General features: G+C 36.2%; 1 protein-coding gene across 1 annotated transcript in view; it reads right to left on the bottom strand.

The window, feature by feature from the left end:
* Positions 1-22,810, bottom strand: part of LOC140136334 (mitochondrial inner membrane m-AAA protease component AFG3L2-like) — a 37,494-nt gene that overhangs the window by 9,342 nt on the left and 5,342 nt on the right. The window contains exons 2-11 of the mRNA XM_072158060.1: positions 13,160-13,266; positions 12,643-12,901; positions 11,581-11,849; positions 10,140-10,208; positions 9,230-9,354; positions 5,868-6,047; positions 4,318-4,420; positions 3,490-3,627; positions 1,052-1,205; positions 605-734 (exon numbers count right to left, since the gene is read on the bottom strand). Of these exons, the coding sequence (XP_072014161.1) occupies positions 605-734; positions 1,052-1,205; positions 3,490-3,627; positions 4,318-4,420; positions 5,868-6,047; positions 9,230-9,354; positions 10,140-10,208; positions 11,581-11,849; positions 12,643-12,901; positions 13,160-13,240 (1,508 nt within the window). The 5' untranslated portion in view covers positions 13,241-13,266. The remainder of the gene's footprint in view (positions 1-604; positions 735-1,051; positions 1,206-3,489; positions 3,628-4,317; positions 4,421-5,867; positions 6,048-9,229; positions 9,355-10,139; positions 10,209-11,580; positions 11,850-12,642; positions 12,902-13,159; positions 13,267-22,810) is intronic.

Genomic DNA, 22,810 nt, shown 5'->3' with positions numbered 1-22,810 from the left:
GATATCGAACTTAAAACAACTAAAAATATAATGCAAGTAACTTTTTCCCCCAATTTTAGTGGTGCGCATCTTCTGTGGCGTACCTAGCACAAAGGCATTCCATGCCACTTTAGCCTTAACACTTGGGAGTCCACCAGTGGCGCTTTCTTTTAGCTTTTGGCACACAAAATTACCATTTAGTTGCTAAAGGGTCATTTGAATCCTTTATTTCTCTTGTTTTGGATCCATAGTTTCAAAAAATGTCTTATTTTTGACCCCTTGCTTGAAAACCTAGCACTACCCCTGTTAGGAACCTTAGTAGGGTTGCACAACTTCAGCTTTTTAGTAGGCAAAAAGTCGGCACCTGAAAAAAAAAATTATCGCACAGAAAACGTCCACTTTTTTTTTTATACACTCATGAATATGCAAATCAAACATACCAAACAAACAATTTTAAAATACAATTTCAGACAAACAGGACCATGTCTGGAAACAGCCAATAAAAACCACATTTCCTTCTTCCCATAGAGTGTGGTGTAGAGGATTAAGTCATGTAATCCATAGGGGTTGTATGGATTTCAAACCTTTCGAATGGATCTCTTTGTGTATATTTTAAACATCTTACCTTCCTTTAATATCTGGTGCCCCTATGTAAATCTGCCTATCAAATCGCCCAGGTCTCATCAACGCTGGATCTAAAATGTCAGCTCTGTTTGTACCTGCTAACACTACAACATTAGTTGTTGTATTGAAACCTGTAAAAACAAAATACAAAGATACCTTTTCAGTATTTTGGTATTTCAATTTCAAACTCATATTTCAATATTCATTGTGCTGAAATGAAGAAGTGTCTTGTCACCTAATTCTTATGATTTCAATCAAATTAATAATGCAAGCCGGGTATAGTTTATGATTTGGACCACTCTGAGTCTGTGATCATCAACTTTCTGTAAAATGTGTGGGTTTGACAGCGGTGAACAACAAATGCAGCATTTATCAAGCTAACATCATTCTTGTTCACTGGTGAAGGATACACTATTCTCGCTCTCCTAACCATGACAACAATACTTACCATCCATTTCTACTAGCAGTTGGTTCAGTGTGTTCTCCTGCTCACTCTGACCACCAAAGTTACCTCGTCCACGCTTGCGTCCAACAGCATCAATCTCATCTATGAAGAGGATTGCCGGAGCATTTTTGCGTGCTGTGGCAAACATATCCCGTACCTAACATTAATTAGAAAGAAATATACAAGGTTAGGTTTCAAAGACACATCTGTTATATTGCTAAAGGGTGACTAAAATATAAGTGAAACAAATGAATACATTCAGCAGCATACATTCCTGGAAGCTAGGATTGAGTGCAGATATAAGAACCGGAGATGGTGCCCCTATCTTTTTGAACACTTTCAAGCACAGGGATGACTCCTCTGTGTACCCAGGACCAGGCTTCCCGTTAGTGTGCGTCATTGCGTCCAGACGCGTATTTTGCAAATTTGGACGCAAGTTCACATGGCTAATCAAGTATTTTATGTCCATGTCACATGCATGTGGGCGAGAAAAAAAACTTCAAATTTTATCATTAATTGATGATAAAATAAGAAATTTGTATTCTTTTATATTTTTAAGATAATAAAAGCCCCAAAATTTTGACCCACCTGCTAAGGATTGAAGTAAATTCTGCAATATTTGTAAATGCAACGTCAGGAAATCGTGCACTTTTTGCATGCTTTCCGAACGATCGCTGTTTGATTGTCCCGATTGATTTGTTTACAAGCAAGCTCAACATGTGCCGCTACGTGCTGTTAATGTTTATTATTTATCACATTATTCAATTTTTAATATTTTATGTTTATTTTCTCGTAAATAATCTAGGTTTCCTTTATTAGTATTATTGTTACGATGAATAAAAGCAATTTTAAAGACAAAATCCAAATGATAACCCTTTTTCGTATTATTTGTGGCAGCGCGTGTTTTAGCTTTGTAGCATCAACACCACGTTAATTTAAAAAAAGAAATGCGGAAGTAAAATTACGAACGAAAATTTGCTCAAGATTGACAGACTTTGCTCATGTTTATGCACCTGTTTTTGACCACGTTTCGGACCAAAACTGACACAGAAATGAGAAAAATTATCATAGCGAATGGAGATGGAATATCACGGCGAAAATGCACTTTTATTTTTTTTTAACAATCAACATTTGGCGAGGTGTAGACCCGGGGTACGTGTGTATCGTAATAAATCGTGAATTTCAGATGGACGCACAAAAATCTGTCTGGACGCAAGTTTTTGCAAGCTCGTCAGCAAACTTGCGTCATTACGGACGCACATTTTTAAAACCTTAACGGGAACCCTGCCCAGGACCAATAAATTACTTTTAATGTTACTTCCATACCATGAGATGCCACACATACACTACCTATACCTGCACTTGCTAGGTTTTCTGTCGGTCCGACATCCTGGCTATTTCTATAGAAAAATTATCAAATTCGTGGACATCGTGGAACATTGCTACGCTTGTTACTCCGCGACTAATCATGCTAACTACATGCGCGTACAACGCTACTCTACACGTCCATATTAGCGAGGCTATCTGCGTACAACTGCTTACTACGCACAGCCACGCAAAGAGTATGTTCCACGATGTCCACAAATTTGATAATTTTTCTATAGTATGGGGCCAAAACTGCATGTGGCTCATGGTTTGTTATGAACGTCCAAAACCGGCTGCGAAGGAGGCTGCATAGCAATGTTGTTCACTCCAAATCAATTTTGGAAAAACCAACACATGGCCATGGAATTTAATTTTAAATTTGTCAGTATAATCTAACAGTAACTTCTTCTCTGCGAGTCGTATTATCAACTGGAAGTGACATAGAACCGACCCATAGAAGTGTATGGGTGAGTAGAAATGGTACAATATGCTGTATTGCTTCACAAACAGGGAAATAAGACTAACCTCGCAAATAACTGCACATAGTTGCAGGATTCCTGACTTCATAGGAACATTTTGGGAGAAGAAGAGAATTCTCACCCAAGGCAAGTCCAAGGATTGAACTCTTACAGATCCTATTCTCCCGAGCTGATAGTGTAGCACGTCGGGTATGTATCAATATATTTATACAAAGCAAATATATTTCTTTGCTGTGAAATGACCAACCCTAATGATTTTATTATAAATACGCAGTGTATCATGGGAAAAGGTCGACATCCAACGCCCGCGTAATACAACTACAATACAGGAACATATACATCATTGTGGGTTTAAATGTCATTATAATGATGTTACATGCGAATGCACACTAAAACAACACTTTACAATTATAGTAGATCCATTTTCTATCTATTAATCACAGGGAATCCTTCATGGAGCTGTTTTCAACATATTTATTATCACACTCGTGTGAAATTCAATAGCAGCTAGAACAGTAATGTCGACTCTGGAGTCAACAATTCGACTGCCAAGAGTAACCTTTATCAATACTTACTGGGTATACTACCATTACTTACCCTTGATGGCCCAACTCCTACAAACATTTCTAAGAATTCTGATCCGCTGACAGATATAAATGGCACATTAGCTTCTCCCGCCGTGGCCTTGGCTAACAGCGTCTTGCCTGTACCAGGTGGTCCAGACAATATTGCACCCTGAAATGCAAAATCATGTAGCTACAACTTTGAGGAATTTGAGATACAAAATTGATATAATTTCTTATTTTCCCATCAAGAAGTGTTTCTACCAATCTGACTGATTGTGTTTCTCAGGTTATAACTTGAAATGTTCATTTCAATTGCCAATTATGACTATTTATAGTCAAACTTGCAGTTGCAGATGCTCTTATTAATACCCTCCTTGTTTGGTTCAAAATTGGACACAATATTAATTTCCCATCGCATTGGATTGTGATATATATGGAGACTAAATAGAGTACCATTTATTGGCAAAACCCCACAACCAAACAATAATTGGCACCTGTATGTTTGAGACCTCCTACTTAAAGGAGTATTTCATGATCCTAGCATCCTCTTTTTATGACATTTTTCAGTAGATATCCAAGAAAAAACCTTATTCCCAAAATATCAGTTGATTCTGATTTTGCGTTTGTGAGTTATGCATGAAACAAATTAATCTGCAAGAAATATTTTGAACATAAACATTATTTAGCCAGAGGTTTCCAGTGATATAAAAATCTCAACTTTTTTTGAGAAAAGTGGGGGGATGATGCTGTGGATCACGAAATGCCCTTTTAAAGATCTACAAATGCTGGTTTTAATCTGGTAGGGCATTGCCTGCAGGGTATGGGGGAATGGTTATAACAAGGTTTTATTTCCACCTACCTTTGGAATTTTGGCTCCTAATTCTACATATTGGCCAGGATTTTTCAGAAAATTGACAAATTCCATGATCTCAAGTTTGGCTTCTTCACAACCAGCAACATCCCTAAAATAATGTAAATCAAGGAATAAATAATAATCTCCTGTGGCATGACATAGGTATGGTATGGACAAATATTTGGGGACAATCACAAAATTTATTTTATACTAGAGCCATATACCCGTATGCATAAATTATTATTAAGCACCATATGCCCGTATTCATGAAGGCACACATTCATTGAACATTTGGTATTGATTTGAATTTAAATTTGCTATAATTAACCCTAACCCCCAAAAATCGTACAAAATCTTACGATGAAAAAATCTGCGCATGCATGAATCCCAGGGTCTGCGATTACGCAATCACCCCAAGTGTTATATCTGACGGAATTGCTGGCGGGCAGCAATAACCCGTGTAGCTACCGGTCCGTGATCGTGTGCTTGGCATGCGGGGTCGAAGGTTCGAATCCCAGGCGTGCCAAGTCAAAAATTCTTCTTCTCCTTGACTTTTTCGGATCTTCTTTGACTTCCGATCCCAAAAAGCAGGGTCCAGTGTTAGGGTTAATCTGACATGCTTTGACATTTGTCCCCATTATGACATTTGACCTCCAATGATTCCACTCACTAAGTTTTAGCCCAATCGGTCAAATTTTATAATTTGACCTTTGACCTGCGACCTCCGCATTCCCCTTTTATTAAGGATTTCACTCACCAAATTTAAGTCCAATCGGACGAAGTTTAAAATTTGACCTTTGACCTTCGATTAAAACCAAATGTAGTTTATAACACTTCTCATATTTTTCTCGATCTCCCGTATGAATTTGGGCAAGTTTAAGGCCAATGGGACAAAGTTTAGAAATTTGACCTTTGACCTTCAACCTCCACATTCCCCTCAAAATTTGACCGTTGACCTCCAATTTCATCTGAATGTTGCTTAGAACACTTCTCGTATTTTTTTCGATATGAATTTGACCAAGATCGGTCAAAGTTTAACCGAGTTAAATAGCCTTGATACACATATAGTTATATACGAACAAGTAAACCTGCAATTTTGTGTCCCAACCCTGTTAGTGAAGAAATCAGACCAAGTTTAAACCTTTGACCTTAGACCTCCGATTTCGACCGAAGGTAGCTTAGAACGCTCCTCATATTTTTCTTGATCTCCAGTGCAAATTTGGCGAGGCTCTGATCAAAACTGACGGAGCCTTTTACACACACACCCATACCCACAACAAAAGGTAAATTATAGTAAGATTATAGCTTTGTCAATCTTGGTCGTCATGCTCATGTGTTTTGACCATCCCATAAGACATGTACGTACACTGTACGTAAGTCGCGCAGTGTTATGAAAATCGCTTATGAGTTCAACTAATATTTTGATCGTTTAAATAAAACAACGAGACATGTTGTTTGATTAAAAATCTCAGATTGTGTGTATGTAAGTTTATTCAAGCATCCTTCTCAGCAAATGTTACAATATTGCTTTAATATCCGATGAGAAGTTGACTTACTTGAATTTCACACCCATTTCATCTGGTCTAATCAGCTTGGCTTTACTCTGACCAAAGTTGAATAACCCGCCCATGCCTCCACCGCCGCCTCCACCGCCGGATGATCCTGGTATGCCTCTCATTAAAAATATCAGTGCACCTATGATCATTAACGTCTGGACAATGCCACTCAGGCCAGACCTGCAAATATGAGATGACAGAAAGAATGGTTTAGTCTACTATCACAAACCTAAATGGCTTAAGCATATTTTACAGATTGACACTAATCATAGTAGCCTTCAAAAGAAAAGTGCAAACACTGGATGTGGTAACCTTGGTTAAGTATGAGGCAACCCTAGTATGGACTAGTACTGCCCATTATTTTGAGTAGTGTACAGACTACTACTACTGTATCCTGTGAATTTTAACATAATCATGAGGGCCGATTGTTCAAAAATCCTTCCAGCGCTGTGTGCCTGTTTACGTAGCAGTTTCATCTGTCGCACTACATGGAATGATTGACACTCATTATCGGGTGATGTTTAGACTTTGGCTGTTCTTGGTTAGTCTGTAATAGTCTTTCAGTGCATGTGACTGAGAGAAAGTTACTTGGTTCTATTCTGATATATTCTGATATCTATTCCCAAGTATTATATCATGGCTATGAAAAAGGCCTATGGCCGAAAGCTCGCCGAATTTTATATACTTCACGGTAGTTTCCTACTTTTTACTTTTGTATTTATCATCACACTGCCGACGCAGCTTTTTACTGTTTCTATTCTGATATATCAAGCTGTGCATTCTCTAGATTGTCATTATTTATACTTTCTTTAAGCAGGGTAATCCCATCAATGAAAACACTGATCTTCCTGGGGGCCCTGCAAGAGCCGTACATTTACAAATTAAAATACAATAATATTTATAGTAGTACATGAGGAAAAATATACATAGTTGAATATGAAATAATTATGAGTACATTATGAACTTATGCTGATAAATTAAATTATCTTGGTTGAGGTGCACAATGTAGCATTCTTAAGCATGGAGAGACTCATTGTATTATAGATACTACGAATGTTAGATGGAAGATCATTCCATATTTTAACAGCTCTAACATTAAAAGTATGTTTACCAGAGTTTGAGTTCCATTTTGGTAGATAAAGCATATTAGAAATTTGGCCTCTGGTTGCAACATTATGTACAGAATGTGTAAATGTAAGGTTAGATGATAAGTAGGAAGGTGCTTGATCTTTAATACATTTTAAAACAATAACTAACAAATGATTGTACCACCTTTTGTCAAGCTTAATCCAATTTAACTTATCCATCATTTCATCTGTTGGTGTTCTAATATCAGCTGACAAAATAATTCTTGCAAGTCTGTTCTGGAGGATTTGGAGAGAGTTTGCAAGTTCTCCAGAACAATTTGACCATACAGGGCTGCAATAATCAAAATGGGGTAGTGCGAGAGCATTTGCCAGCATGGTCAGAGTTGACTGTGGAAGATAATACTTAATACGATTTATGACACCACATCTTTTAGAAATATTTTTAGAAACATAGTTGATATGGTTAGACCATGTTAAGTTTGAATCAAATATAACACCAAGGTATTTAAACTGGTCAACTTTTTCAATGGTTTGATCACAATAACTTAACTTAATATCATCAAATTTAGATAGAACATGCCATGTACCAAATATCATAAATGCGATGTGATCAAGCAAAATGAGTCGGATGTGGGGAAAATTGATTTTGAGATATAACCAATAATGGTACTCAACTTCTTTGTATTTTATTGTTTTGAGCAGCAATAAAATGGCCATATCTCTGGAACCGTAAGTCTAATTATGATGAGGTTTTGAGCAAAATAAAGATCTGAGAATGGCTCATTTAATGAGATTGAAAACTGAATTTTGATCGACATCAGACTTATTTTGCTTGATCGCATCACAAATTTAGTCTTTTTGATATTCAAAGTTAAGTGGTTTTTTTTAAACCAATCAGCAATATTATTCAAATTATTTTCAAGATCAGTTTGAAGTTGGGATGCAGTTTCTGAAGAACAAAGAAGGGTAGTATCATCAGCAGATTTACATGATACACTTTGTGGTAAAGTATTTACAAAAATTATGAAGAGAAGTGGTCCTAAGATAGATCCTTGAGGTATACCTATGTTTACACGTTTAAAGTCAGAAAGAACCGAGTTAATATTTACACACTGATTTCTATTACTCAAATAAGATTTGAACCATTCAAGTTCATATCCGTTAACACCATACATACAAAGTCTATTTAAAAGTAGATTATGATTTACAGTGTCAAATGCTTTCTTCAAGTCAAGAAAAATAGCACCTACAGCACGACGATTATTCATATTTTTCAAAATATAATCTTGAACATCAAGTAAAGTAGTGGCACAAGAATGATTAGGACGAAAACCAGATTGACTTGGTGAAAGAATGCCTTTGACACTGAGATAGTCATAAAGTTGATTATGAATTGCACGTTCAATAATTTTTGAAATGATAGGTAGAACTGATATAGAGCGATAGTTGCCAACATCACCTTTATCGCCATCTTTGTATATCGGTGTTACCTTGGCTCTCTTCCAATCAGTTGGAAATGTTGATGAATAAAGTGAGAGGTTACAAATGTAAGCAATAGATGCACAAATAATAGGAGAGGATAACTTGAGAAGTTTGATATGAAAACCATCAAGACCTGTTGCTTTATCATTTGAAAACTGACAAATTTGTTCATGAACAAAGTCGGAGGTAATTGTACTGAAATTGAAATTAACCTCAGAAGACGAGCATGATTCACCTATGTCTTCATTAATGTCATCAAAATTACTTGCAAGAGTAGTGCCAACTGATGTGAAATAAGTGTTAAATTCATTAGCAGTATCTGTAGCATTTAAACTTGTCCCATTCTTTTGTATATTAGCGACATTTACTTTGACTTTACTTGGAACAACTTTCTTAATTGCTTGTCATAACTTTTTGGGATCGTTTATATTATCATTAATGGCATCAGTACAGTGTTTCTTTTTAAGATATCTGTTACGAATATTACATTTATTACGAAGTGCTTTTGCCATTTCCCAGTCACTAGGGTCATTAGTTTTGTGAGCTTTCTTAAAATAATAATCTCTATCCTTACTTAATTTTATAAAATCATCAGTTATCCAATCAGGCTTATGATTGGTTAAATATGAAGTAACTTATTAGGACTATTATTTACCCATCAAATGTTTTGAATATTGTGTGTGACCTAGAGGAAATTACTTGGTTCTGATGTCAACCTGTGCATTAACCATGGTTAAATATGAGGTAACCCTGGTTAAATACGAGGTAACCCTGGTAAGGACTAGTACTTACCCATCATTTTGAGTAGTGTATGTGACTGAGAGGAAGTTACTTGGTTCTATTCCGATATCAAGCTGTGCATTCTCTAGATTGCGCTCAAATGTATCTACACTACCAATGTTAAACCATACATATCTCTGCAACAACAATGACATCAGAAATAACAAATGATGATGGTTGTGTTTTTATCACATTGAGGCCCATCACCCAAACATTCTTATTCAAATTTTTTAGTTAAATTGTTCCAGTAGTTTGGATTCTAGAAGCCAAAATATGACAGTGGCCCATAGATTACCGCACAAATTCCAGGAGTGGTAACAATCATATACTTAAATGGTTTTTTTTCATTCTGTTTTTTTTGTTGTCAATATCATTTACAAAATTTGATGCACTTTCTGTTGCTAAACGGTTGTGAAAAAAATGCAGCGCCAACTCTCACCTTTCAACTAATATTTCCCTAACTTTTCTTGTTATTTGCCTTCAAGGGTCATAATTTGTCAGTATTTTGCCTAGTTTACTGGTGTTTAAATTGCCAAATCTCCAGTGCGATCGCCACCTTGAATTTTAGTGATAGTGTTTCTAATTTCAATATTTGTAATATCCCTAAAAACATTTCTTTTAAAGCGAGTCCTGGTAAGCCCAAAGTCCAGGGTCCTGAGAGAAAAAACTCATTTCACCCTTGAATGTGGAATAACATAATATTGACCAGGTTAATCTTTATATATATACCATTTTTCACCCTGATGTGGCAGTGACGTCAACACATTGAGGCAGCTGTTATGCGCGTTCATTTATGCGATGACTTTAACTGTGTGCATGCCTGAGCTTTATGCGAACGCTAGCGATATGAAGCTGCACCCAATGAAATGCGCACTGACGTCACTGAAGCATCAGTGTGAAAAATGGTATTGTCACAACTTACCCCCTTGGCATGCCCAGGTTTCAGCCATACTCTCACATATTTCTTGTTTACCACATCTAATTTCTCTACCTGAAAAAAGACAGCATAAAACCATATAAAGCATGAAATCCAGGAAAAACTGGCAACTCATGTACTATACATTTCTTGTGTTAAACAATTTGCTTATAAAATTTGCTTACAAGCGAGATAAAATCAATAACACTTATAAATGCGTAACACTTGCCCGGAGTGAAATTGTACAAAGTAATGCATGCGTACTGCGAAGTCTAATGCATGAGCCCTGCTGGAGAAGTGCATCAACATCTCAGTACAAGTGCATTATTTTGTACAATTTTTCGAGAAACAAGTGATACACATCTATTAACATATTTCTTACATGTACATGAGAAAAAAAACCATGATTTTTGCTACTTTTATAACAAAATTGTCACTAAAAATGATACCCTGGTATGCATTATATATACATTTAATACATGGTTCGCATTTTTCTAACGTTTGCTTTGATTGTTTCTCGCTATCTATGAGTGCATGAATTGGTGCTATAACATGTGTTGACACAGGAATAATAGACAAAGGGATAGGCATCCTAGACTGCTGCCCTCTGTTGAAATATGTATCCTAGGTCTAGACAATATTTATTCACGTGTCCTTATACTTTAGTACACAAATATACAAGTTAACAGGTTTACAATATTAAAATTATATTGTGAATATACAATATATTCTGTAGTAAATGGATCAAATGACGGTGATTGTTCAGGTATTATATGCTTGTAAAAATTAAACTGTCTGACCAGCTAGTATTCTCCTCCGCCGTCAGTGTGATTCCAGACACTCCACGTTGCGAAGGTGGAGGAGACTAAAAGCTGTATTGACGAACATGCATGCGTTAAAAAATATGTAGTCTAAGTCGAACAATAGCGTGACATAGTTTCCGGCATTGTTCCTATGCACTTTCACCCTCCTGGTTGACACCAGTGCCAGGGTTGCCACACCTACAGTTTGGTAGCCCAATTTGGGAGACTTTGAGCTATCATCCCGCATCTTGAAAATTTCAAAATGGCCAAGCGAAATCGTAACTTTTGAACTCAAGCAGGAACATGTTAATATTAGCCCATTTTTAGTGGTTTTGCCACAAAACAACAAATCATGAAGTTTTTGATACTTTTGGATAAAATACAATTTTAGTTGCATCACAAAATGTCCTCTAAAATTGATATGCGACAAATTATATTGGGCCGATTTTTGTACATATGTGCCACATTTCAAGTATCACACCCATAAAAAAATGGCAACCTGGTAATTTGCATACATATGGAGCAGCGCTTATTCCTGTATGATATGATTTTAGTGAATTAGGTACACATAAAAAATTGCCAAAACCAAACACAGACTCTGATTACGCATTTTCAAATTATTCATGATCAATTCACTTCCTTACCTGCGATGAATTCAGATAATCATTCACAAATTCTTTCCATGTTATCTCAGGAGCACTTCCACCCGAGTAATACCAATACAATGCTACCAAGCCCCCAACAGTAATTGCTGCTGTCCACATCATCCGTCTCTGATCATCATCACCACCCCCAAAAAATCCTCCCCCTCCTCCTCCTCCTTCTTTGCCTTTGTTGGTCTGTGATGCTAGACCCTTAAGGAGGTTATTCAATACATCATCTTGTTTAGGTTTGCTTCCTTGACTTCCATTTCCTGTAACATATGGTAAATATATTATAGTTAATTCAGTTTAAAGCATGACAAGGGCCCACATGAATTATCCCCAGTATAAGGACACTCGCTAACAGCTTGTAGTCTGGTGGAAAAAACAATGAGATGATCATACATACGAGATGCAAAAGTCCACCAATAAAATGAGACTAATATATACAGTCTCAGCCAAGAAGGCCCTTAAAAAGCATACTGGCATTGATAACAGTTAACAAAGAAAAGGAAGAAAAAGAAAGAAGCAAAGAAACATTTTATTACTGATATCAATATCAGAAGTCATCAATCTTAATCTTGAGTGGCAATGAAAGTAAAAAGACATTTCTCATGAAATAATCATGTGAATTGGACCAGAGAAAATAAAGGTAGAGAAGCGACACTCCGTACAATTAACGTGCAGACGGCCTATACCGATGTGAGGACAGAAAATGTGACTCTCCTGCTAGTCTCGGGTGCGGGCCAGACTGTATGCGGTATGAACAAAAACATAATTAACTGGTTGTGTAGGAGACTAGCAGGAGAGTCACATTTTTCTGTCCTCTGCTGTCCTCCGGAGTGTCGCGGTCCTGATTGGACATGTTTCACCGTTGCTCACCACAGTTTAAGAACGCCAGACCAGCGGCTCTGCATAATTTACTTTGGCGCGTACAATTCACAACAAAACAACCTAACACATGCAGTGATACCAATCTGGAGGTGAGAAGTTGTAATATATATTTAAATTACAGTTTCAGGTTGTTTTTCCCCCCAATTAACACAAATTATTTAATAAACTCACCTTTTCCTGCTGCTGCTTCTTTAGGTGAGGATTCTGCCTCTTTTTTCCCTTCAGCAGCTTTTGGTGGGCCTTTAGGAGTAGCAGGACCAGACGTTGATGACCGCGATTTACTACCTTTTTTCTCAAAGAATTTTTCGAACCCTTTTGGTGGTTTGCTACTTAATAGTCTGCGAATTCTGAGGCAGCCAGGTCCTCTGCCTAGTCCGGTTTGCCAGTGGTGCAGTATGGCAGCTGCAGTGTTTGCATCTTGTGGGAATAACTGAATGATTAATGAGAAAAAAAGTTGTACCATTCAACCATAATTATAGCAAACAAACAAAAATGCACTGATTTCATCTAAATTATGAGTCACTTACAGATGTGCTTTGAAAATTTGCAATAAATCCTTACTTCAAGTTCAAGGCATACAAAACATATGTTGTTCTGTTTATGTTATAAACCCCAAGACACACATCTATTATCTACAAATGTATACCAGTATCCCTTCCGACACACACACCTTTATGACCATACATACCTGATGTATTGACTGTGGTCCTAAACGACTGCATAACAGCTTGCCTAGATTGGGATGACTACTGAGATACCTGTATGCCATCGTATCAAACTTCTACCTTCTTGAATCTGAAATAATAACAGTTAATTATTGTATTATAGTTAAGGGATCTGGAATGAGCCTTTTGAGTGTTTCGACAGTATTTTTTGTGGGACATGAGAGCACATAAGACATATCGAATTGCATTCTGAATACGAAAAATGTCTTTCTGATATGATATCAAATAATTTTCATTTTTTGAAATTCACGATATAATACAAATTTTATGACAAATTATTAAAATTTGATATTTTTCACACTTTTGATAACAGTAGGGTAAATACGCCTATTTTCGGTCACTTAAGAAACAACCCGCTCTATTTATTGCGTAAATTATTATAAAAGTTAGCTATATGGGAACGTGCATTCCACACAACACCCGTTTAACATACCCTGCATGACATCTTCCATTGAACTTGTATTGGAAGTACAAGGTCAAAAGGTCAAAGTTGACGACAACGCCTATTATCGGTCACTAAACACCTATTCTCGGTCACCGTATAGTTTTTCTATACCTATTCTCGGTCATTCTCTTTTGGAAGCCTGGTTGATCGGTATGATGCGGCTTTGATAACTTAAACCCATAATAAAATACGTGTGCAGTATTCTCAGATATATTGACAAGGAGCAATCCTTTCAAAACGGTTTATTGGCAAAATTTTTCGTACCATCCGATCGGGGTCCGAGGTGGTCCTATTTTGTGGGAGCGCACAGCGGAATGCGGTGGCACGCCCGACTAGTCCAGGAGCAAGATCACACAGGGCCCTAAATAAGGAGTTGGTTCACCCCCACTACATACAAGGTTTGACACCATATGTAGTTAGTATGGACCCTCTAGATCATTGCTAGGTAAGTAGTAGTCTCAAATTGTGGTAACACTTTTTTTACAGGTCATTTTATATATGGACGTATAATCACATAAAATCACAAAAAATAGGGCAAAATTGAGGGGTAGGGGAGATATAAATCTCAAATCCTCAACCTTTACTTATAATAATGAATTTATTTTGGTATGTCTATGTAGCTAATTGATTGTTCTAACTTTCTAGTATTATTTGAAAGCAAACCTAGGTTTCATTAGATCATGATTGGAAGTGGCCAGTCCATACACTAGTGGAAAATCTGATTTTTCACAACAATGCGTAGGGTGGGTGTTTTTATGGCACTGGCTTCAAATTTTACTATTGTGCTAATTTCTATTTTCAAAATTAATTAAGCTCCATTTTTTAATTTTGTTTTTTAATATCAAGCATATCTAGGCAAACATTGATGTTCTGGTTCAAATATTTATATAAGTGCATGTTTGCGTGCATGTTGGTTTGTGTTGTGTAGGTTTGGGGTAGGTGGGGTGTGTATGTGGGTGTGGGGGTGTATAGGGTTTGGGGTTGGGGTGTTTTACGTGTCTTAATATGTCACTCAGCTGAACTATATAAGTTCCATTAACAAAATTTGTTTGGTAAGTTACCATTCATGTAATATTTTGAATATTTATAACATGTGCGGGGTGAGATCAACCACTGCTTGTCAGGAAAATAGACTGAAAATGTAAAAAAATAGTTAATTTTTCCACATGTAGCAGCGTGTGTAACAATATTAAGGGGTAGGGGAAATATAAACCATCATAACTCAACTTCAACTCATGATAATGAATTCATTTTGGAATTAATATGTAGCTAATTGATTGTTCAAATGTTTTAGTATTATTTTAAAGCAAAACAAACATTATTTGTCAGGTAGATAGACATAAAATGTGAGAAAATGTTGATTTTTCATGTATAACCATGTCAAATATGGTATTATTAAGGGTTAAGGGAAATAAAAACCACCATAACTCAACCTTTACTCATAATAATTAATTCATTTTGACATCAACATGTAGCTAATTGATTGTTTTAACTTTCCAGTATTATTTTTAACAGAAAAACCGTTAGGTCTACATAAAGTGTGAAAAAATGTTAATTTTCCAATGTGTAACAGTGTAAAATATGACAATATTAAGGGGTAGGGGACGTACAATCCAACATAACTCGATGTTTATTCATTATAATTTATTCATTTTGGCATCAATACATAGCTATTTGGTTCTTGTAATCTTTTAAAGCAAAATGACCATTAGTTGCTAGCTGTATAGACTTAAAAATGTAAAAAAAAATATCAATTTTTCAAGTGTAGAAGCGTAAAATATGACAATATTAAGGGGTAAGGGGACATACAAATCACCAAAACACAGGTCTTACAGATGAAAATGAATTCATTTTGGTAACAATATGTAGCTAATTGATAGTTCCAACTTTCTAGTATTATTTTAAAAGCAATTAAACCATTAGTTGTCAGCTAGATAGACATAAAATATACATGATATACGAAAATGTTAATATTCCATGTCTAACAGCGTAAAATATGACAATATTAAGGGATAGGGGACATTCAAATCACCAAAACTCAAGTTTTATGGATGAAAATGAATTCATTTTGGTATCAATATGTAGCTATTTGATTGTTCTCATTTTCTAGCATTATTTTAAAAGCATTTAAACCATTAGTTGTCAGATAGTTAGATAATATTCCAGATCTAACAACGTAAAATATGACAATATTAAGGGGTAGGGGACATACAAATCACGAAAAACTCAAGTTTTGCTGATGAAAATGAATTCATTTTGGTATCAATAGGTAGCTAATTGGTTGTTCTAACTTTCTAGTAATTATTTTAAAAGCAATTAAACCATTAGTTGTCAGGTAGATAGACATAAAATGTGAAAAAAGGGTTAATTTCCATGTGTAGCAACATAAAATAATAACAATATTAAGGGGTAGGGGACATACAAATCACCAAAACTCACGTTTTACTGATGAAAATGAATTCATTTTGGTATCAATACCACTGCAGATCGATCAGTGGCGTAATTACGGGGGGAGGGGGGGGGGGCAGGGGGGCAACATACCTTAGGGGGCGCCAAATTGACCAATTTAGCATCCAAGCGATGAAATTTAAAATTTTTTAGCGCTTACGGGCACCTAAACAGCGCCTCACAAATTTCAGCCGACAATTTAGCCTCCTTACCAGTTCCGCCTTGATATTATTCCGACAGCCTGTCACTAATTCACAATCGATTTGAAACATTTTTTGAACAGATTTTTAATGTTGAGGTCCTACTCTGTTGTTCCCATAAAAACAAGCACGATTCACTTGAATTTAGTACCCACGAGGGGCTGATACATTTTGCTCAGGCGCTAGTTTTAACCGGAACTATACAAGGTTACAGCAAATGCGGAAGGATTTAGTGTTGTGCCCCCTTAATAGCACGCTATAAGGTCTAGGTCATTTTAAGAATAGCACAATAGCGCTAATAGCACCCATCCAAGTTGCGCTATATGCCCCCTAAGGCCAAAACAATTTACAGAGCACAATAGCACGCTATAAGGCCTAACCATTTTAAGAATAGCACCATAGCGCTAATAGCACGCTATAAAGTCTAACCATAAGAATAGCACAATAGCGCTAATAACACCCCTCCAAGTAATAGGAGAACTCAAAAATAGCATAACCATGATAACTACGCTAATATTTTAAAACATAAAACATTTAGAGCTATTTAGAGCTATTTAGAGCTATTTTTAATGTCCTAATGGTTTTTTTTTTTCCTCAAAAAATAACACTGTCAATTGCACAAATAGCACACCCATGAAAATAGCGGTACAGTTTTTGTACATTTTGACCCCCCTGAAAACCAATGTCAGACATTTTGCACCACCATCAACTTCAGGTATGTTGAAAATATGTTCTTGGACAACATTTCTGAGAGATATTGGCTTTGGGACTCGATGACTTTGCTTTAAAAACATCAGTTGCCTACTCACATATATGTCATTCCAACCACATCAACAAAATGGGTTGGTTGGTCAATGGTCATCCACTGAAATTTTGCTGAAAATCATTTCTATCATACCTCTATGAGCATAATGAACACATGGAAAAAAATGAATGCTCAACTCCAAGCGGTTTTGGAGATATGGCTTGTCAAAATTTGGCCCAGGCCCCCACTTTTTGCTATCTCAAGTTGCGTCATTGAATTAGTAGCGTTTTGGAACACTCATATTTTGACTTTGCGAAAAAGATATTAAGCTGAAAAGTATCACCTAGGGTGACTTTTACCCAGAGAAGCAGAATCTTGACTCAGAAACATTGTATCTAATCTACTGAAGAAGTTATGGGTCTCTCAAAACCTCTTTTTGACAAATAAAATTTTGACAAAATGAAACAAGGTTTTGACAGACCCATAACTTCTTAAGTAGATAAGATGCACTGTTTCTGAGACCAGATTCTGTTTTTCTGGGTAAAAGTCACCCCAGTTGGTACTTTTCAGCATAATATCTTTTTTGCAAAGTCAAATATGAGTGTTCCAAAACGTCGCAACTTGAGAGAGCAAAAAGTGAGGGTCTGGGCCAAATTTTGACAAGCCATATCTCCAAAACCGCTTGAGTTGAGCATTCATTTTTCCATGTGTTCATTATGCTCATAGAGGTATGCTAGAAACAATTTTCAGCAAAATTTGAGGGGATGACCACTGACCAACCATCCCATTTTGGTTGGAATGACATATATGTGAGTAGGCAAACCTAACTGATGTTTTTAAAGCAAAGTCATCGAGTCCCAAAGCCAATATCTCTCAGAAATGTTGTCCAAGAACATATTTTCAACATACCTGAAGTTGATGGTGGGGCAAAATGTCTGACATTGGTTTTCAGGGGGGTCAAAATGTACAAAAAATGTATAATTGGAGTCTTGCATGGGTAATATCTCAGCTAAAATTATTCTAATAGGCTCAATATGGGATAAGAGTAATGTTCTACCAAAGGGCTCTGACTGGCAAAAAAATGGACGGTAAAATTATTTTTACTTTTGGAGTTCTGACCCCCCCGAAGTTGGTCCTGGATGGACGAAGTTGCATTTTGAGGGCCTATATCTTTTAAAGTAAAGGATTCATAAGTTTTCTGATGCCAGATTTGAATTCTACACAAAAAAGTACCCCAGGATACATACTTTTCAAAGTTATTGGGGGTTCCCTTTATACATTTATGGCCCTCCAAACATACGTTTTCGCGTTGCAACACATTTTTTACGCTGACCCCCCTAAATTTCAAATTGATGCCACGGGAAAACGAAATGAAGTATGAAGCTCAAATTTTCAGGATTTTGCTTTCTCATCAATATCTACCACCACACAGAAACAGAAAAAAATTGAAGAGGTGCTGCGGTGCACATCCCTGGAGTTGACATGGAATGGGCCTAATGACAAAATTGCGCTAATAGCACGTGTAGGCCCGAGGAGATAGTGTATGTTATCTGCGCAAGTTAGTTATAGCGCAGGAACCATTTTTGCCGACAAAAATGTGACATTGTTGACCCAATTTTTCCGACCGAAAAAGCTCGAAAATACGACAGGGTAGGGGATGGGGTAAGGGGTAGAGGGGGGGAGGGGCGGGCGGTCACAAATAATTTCTCCTCGCTCATTTGTATTCGACAAATGGCTATAGGCCTAATTTAAGCCTGCAGAGCAAAATGCAACACTTCTCATGTGCTCATGCATGATCATTTGTAGGACACATGGCAACAACGATGTCAACATAGCTCATAATAGGAACACTGACCGAGAATAGGAATGCCAACGGAATTCGTATGCCTATTCTCGGACACCCCTGTTTCTATGGGAATTTACATAAACACAACACCAATCATTTGCTATAGTGTTATTTACGATGCAGATGGATCAACTTATTAAAATTACAGCTTTAAAATGCATGTACAATTTCGCATCACTGGTTTTATTACAATATCACCTCTTAAATGACGTCGTTATTTTTTTTAAATGCCGATATTTCAGGTCACCATACAATCTCAAAATCTATCATTTGAGGTGAACTGTGCTGCTGTGATATTAAAAAGTCACCAAAACCTGCAGCACCGGTACGGCTAAATGATTCGTTCGGAAGAAACGGCTGAAATTAAAGCAACGATCGTCAGCGGTTGTTCAATACACTAACTGACCGAGAATAGGCGTGTGATCGAGAATAGGCGTATTGACCCTATATAAAAATAAAAATATGTTATTATTAACCATGATGAACGCATCTTGTTGGAGCTCAAAATTATACTGATGTGTATTATGGTCATAAAGAGTTTATATAATTAGTGACAGTAAAAGTAAGTATACTTATGTTATTGAATGCAATATATCTTGAATAATGGCTCACTTTAATGCTGAACAATTCTGATTTTGGAATCTACCAGTTTATTTACCCGAAAATCCGACTATGTACTTTGACTTTTAAGCAGAACTTTGCCCGGGACTTCGTTCTCTAAAACACACTATCAATCATACTTGTTTATCAATCAAATCTAACCACAAGCAATAAGCATGGTGGTACAATACGCGCTAGATGCGTACGTTCATCCACCAACTTTCGCGCCAGCACAAAAGCGCCGCATTCCATAGATAGTTATGTACCATGCATAGTTAATGGTAATGGCACGTACCAGGAGGATTTAAACAATAAGGAGATCTGGGCGACCAATCACAAGCCAGATTCATTTAAAGATGCATTACATCATGACCAATTTTAGTTAGGCCAGAAATTGGCCTAACTCTCCATAGAGTCCCGTGTTAAAAATGTTAACCGCAAGTCAAAGTCAGTAGTCCACTTGGGAAGCTAACAAACAGAGGGAGTATGGTGACTATAAAGATCAGTTGTGAAAATCTATCAATTGTGCACACATTAATTAAATCAGAGTTTTAAGCTAAAATACAATATCCAGAGTATGCACAATGGGCAAGTGGACTACAGAGTATTCTAAACAGTCCTCAAGTAAATTTTATAAATCTAATGATATATTCTTAAAGTGTATGTAGCTGGGAGGAAAAGCCGACGATCAATTGAAAATTTTGACCTTTCATATTGAAGATATGGATTTTTTCCCAAAAAGACCTCATTTTTTTTTTTTTTTTTGGGGAAAAAAATTCAGATCTTCAATTCGAAAGGTCAAAATTTTCAAATGATCGTCGGCTTTTCATCCCACATACATGTACATTTTAAGTTTAAATCATCAAATTTATAAATATCAAAAATATCAATTTTTAATGATTTGCCATAAAATATGTATTACATTGCGAATTTAAAAAAATCAAAATTATTTGATATCAGAAGGACATTCTTCATATTCAGATTGCAATTCGATATGTCTAATGTCTAATGTCCCACAATAAATACTGTCCAAACGTTCATACCCCAGCCCGTAAGTTTTCAAAGTGGTATTTCTCTGTGGCTTGTTTTGGGGAGTTACATACCGGGTAAAATTTGTAAAGGGGTCAAATTCGCACAATCATCCAACAACCATATTGACTTTACTGGGACAAATGCATGTGAAAATTGCAACTTTAATGCTACATGTAAAATGAAGATGATTGTGGCTAAAACAAGTTATAAGGAAGATGCACATCATAGTCACATGCTACGGTGCTTCAGGGAATGCAAGTGGTGGAACTTGGAGCAATTTTTTTGTAAGAATGCAATTTCCAAGAAAATATTATATGGTAAAGTATTACCGTATTCGTCCGAGTATAGTCCCACGCTCGAGTATAATCCCACCCCCCATTTTTCGAAAAATTTCAGAATTTGTAAAAAAAAAAAAAATTTTTTTTTTTATTTATTTTTTAGTTTATTTTTTTTTCGGTTTTGGAGTGTCCCTGGACCTAGACCTAGATGCTAGGATCATTCATGGTTGACCTAAAAAAAAAAAAAAAAAAAAAAAAATTCAAGATATTTTGTATTTTAAAATATGAAAATTGATAATTTGTATTCATGTCATACTCTATTAATGATTTCAAAATGCATTGAATTTGAATGCATTTTGAAATCATGAATAGACTATGACATGAATACAAAGTATCAATTTTCATATTAAAAATACAAAATATCTTGAATTTTTTTTTTTTTTTTTTTTTTTTAGGTCAACCATGAATGATCCTAGCATCTAGGTCTAGGTCCAGGACACTCCAAAACCGAAAAAAAAATAAACTTAAAAAATTTTTTTTTTTTTGAAATTCGAGTATAATCCCCACCCCCCCAATTGTGAAAAATTTTCACATAAAAAACGGGTGGGACTATACTCGGACCAATACGGTATTCAGATTTCCTTTTACAAATTAAGCGTGTTCTAGCCGTCCAGCGCATATTATTTTGCACATGGTCCAATGCACACGCTTGACGTCGCGCACGTATACGCGATGGTTAATTTGTAAAAGGGAATCCGAATAATACTTTGACAGCTATAATCATGAAATGTGATTATAGCTCCAAAGATTTTGCTGACTCCTAATAGTTGGGGTCTGGTAACCTAATGGGAATTTTAGGGCAAAACTATCTGAGATTTATATCAGTTGACATATAGTGGGTGACAAGGATGTCAACGAGCAGTTAAGACATCGATGTCCGGATTTAAAAAAATGGATATATTGGCTAATCAATATCAATAAACATTGATAAATCAATTTTCCTCCCAATTTTACTCATGAATATCTTCTACATTCATCCATAAAATTATTTTGACATAGGATGCATCATGCCATTTGGACTCACAAATGCGCCAGCCACCTTCCAGCGACTTATGAAGTGCTATGCCATTTGGACTCACAAATGCACCAGCTACCTTCCAGCGACTTATGGAGCTCAATTTCAGTCCGCTGTTCCTGAATTTTAGATACTTTTTTTTAATTATCGGTGGTGTAAGAAGGTGAGTGAATTTGTGATGAGGTTTTCTTGTTTCAACGATCCGATAGTAGGATACCAGACGTAGGCTAAAAAGGTCTTATTACACATGCACAGTGGTGTTCTTGAAATCATCTAGACACGCTTCATTCGCTAGTATCGTTTCAGGGCAGGCGGTCTTGGTACGAGCAGGAAAGTTGAAAAAGAAGGAGGGAGAACGGAATTATATCCTTGAGATAATCCCGTAGGTAATCCTGTCGCACCTATTCATAGTCCTTTATTCTCAAGTAGTTACACATCTACTTGAAAGTAGCCTTTGATGTGATGTGGGTTGCCGACTACGGTTAATTAATTTTCACTCCAGAATTGAAACCATATCCAATGTTTCTATAGAGAATCCCTTGAAAGTATGACACATGTGTGTTAATTACCTGATGTTGCTCTGAAGGGATGCCACACGTGGATACTATAAGAAAGAAATGTAGTTTTGTAAAGATTCCAAAAAAATCCGCCCATTTTGGAACATATATTAATTATTTAGGAGAGTGTTTTAGGATTTTGTTAGAAAAGTGATGATTTTTGATCATCTATATTTTATTGTTTTATGTATTTTCCTGTCATTTCCTGCAAACCTAATAAAGATATTTTGATAATTGAAAATAGGCTGTATCATAAATCGTAGAGGTTGAAAGCGTAACCAAGCGTGCAAAATTATTATTTGCCATGGAACTTCGGTCATATTTTATTTGAAATAAACTGGATGTTAGGATCTGCATGCATGGTATGCATAGTATTGATGGTATACAG

Source organism: Amphiura filiformis, chromosome 16 (assembly GCF_039555335.1).
Source record: "Amphiura filiformis chromosome 16, Afil_fr2py, whole genome shotgun sequence".
NCBI classification, from domain to species: Eukaryota; Metazoa; Echinodermata; class Ophiuroidea; order Amphilepidida; family Amphiuridae; genus Amphiura; species Amphiura filiformis.
This window is presented reverse-complemented; position numbering and strand designations above follow the sequence as displayed.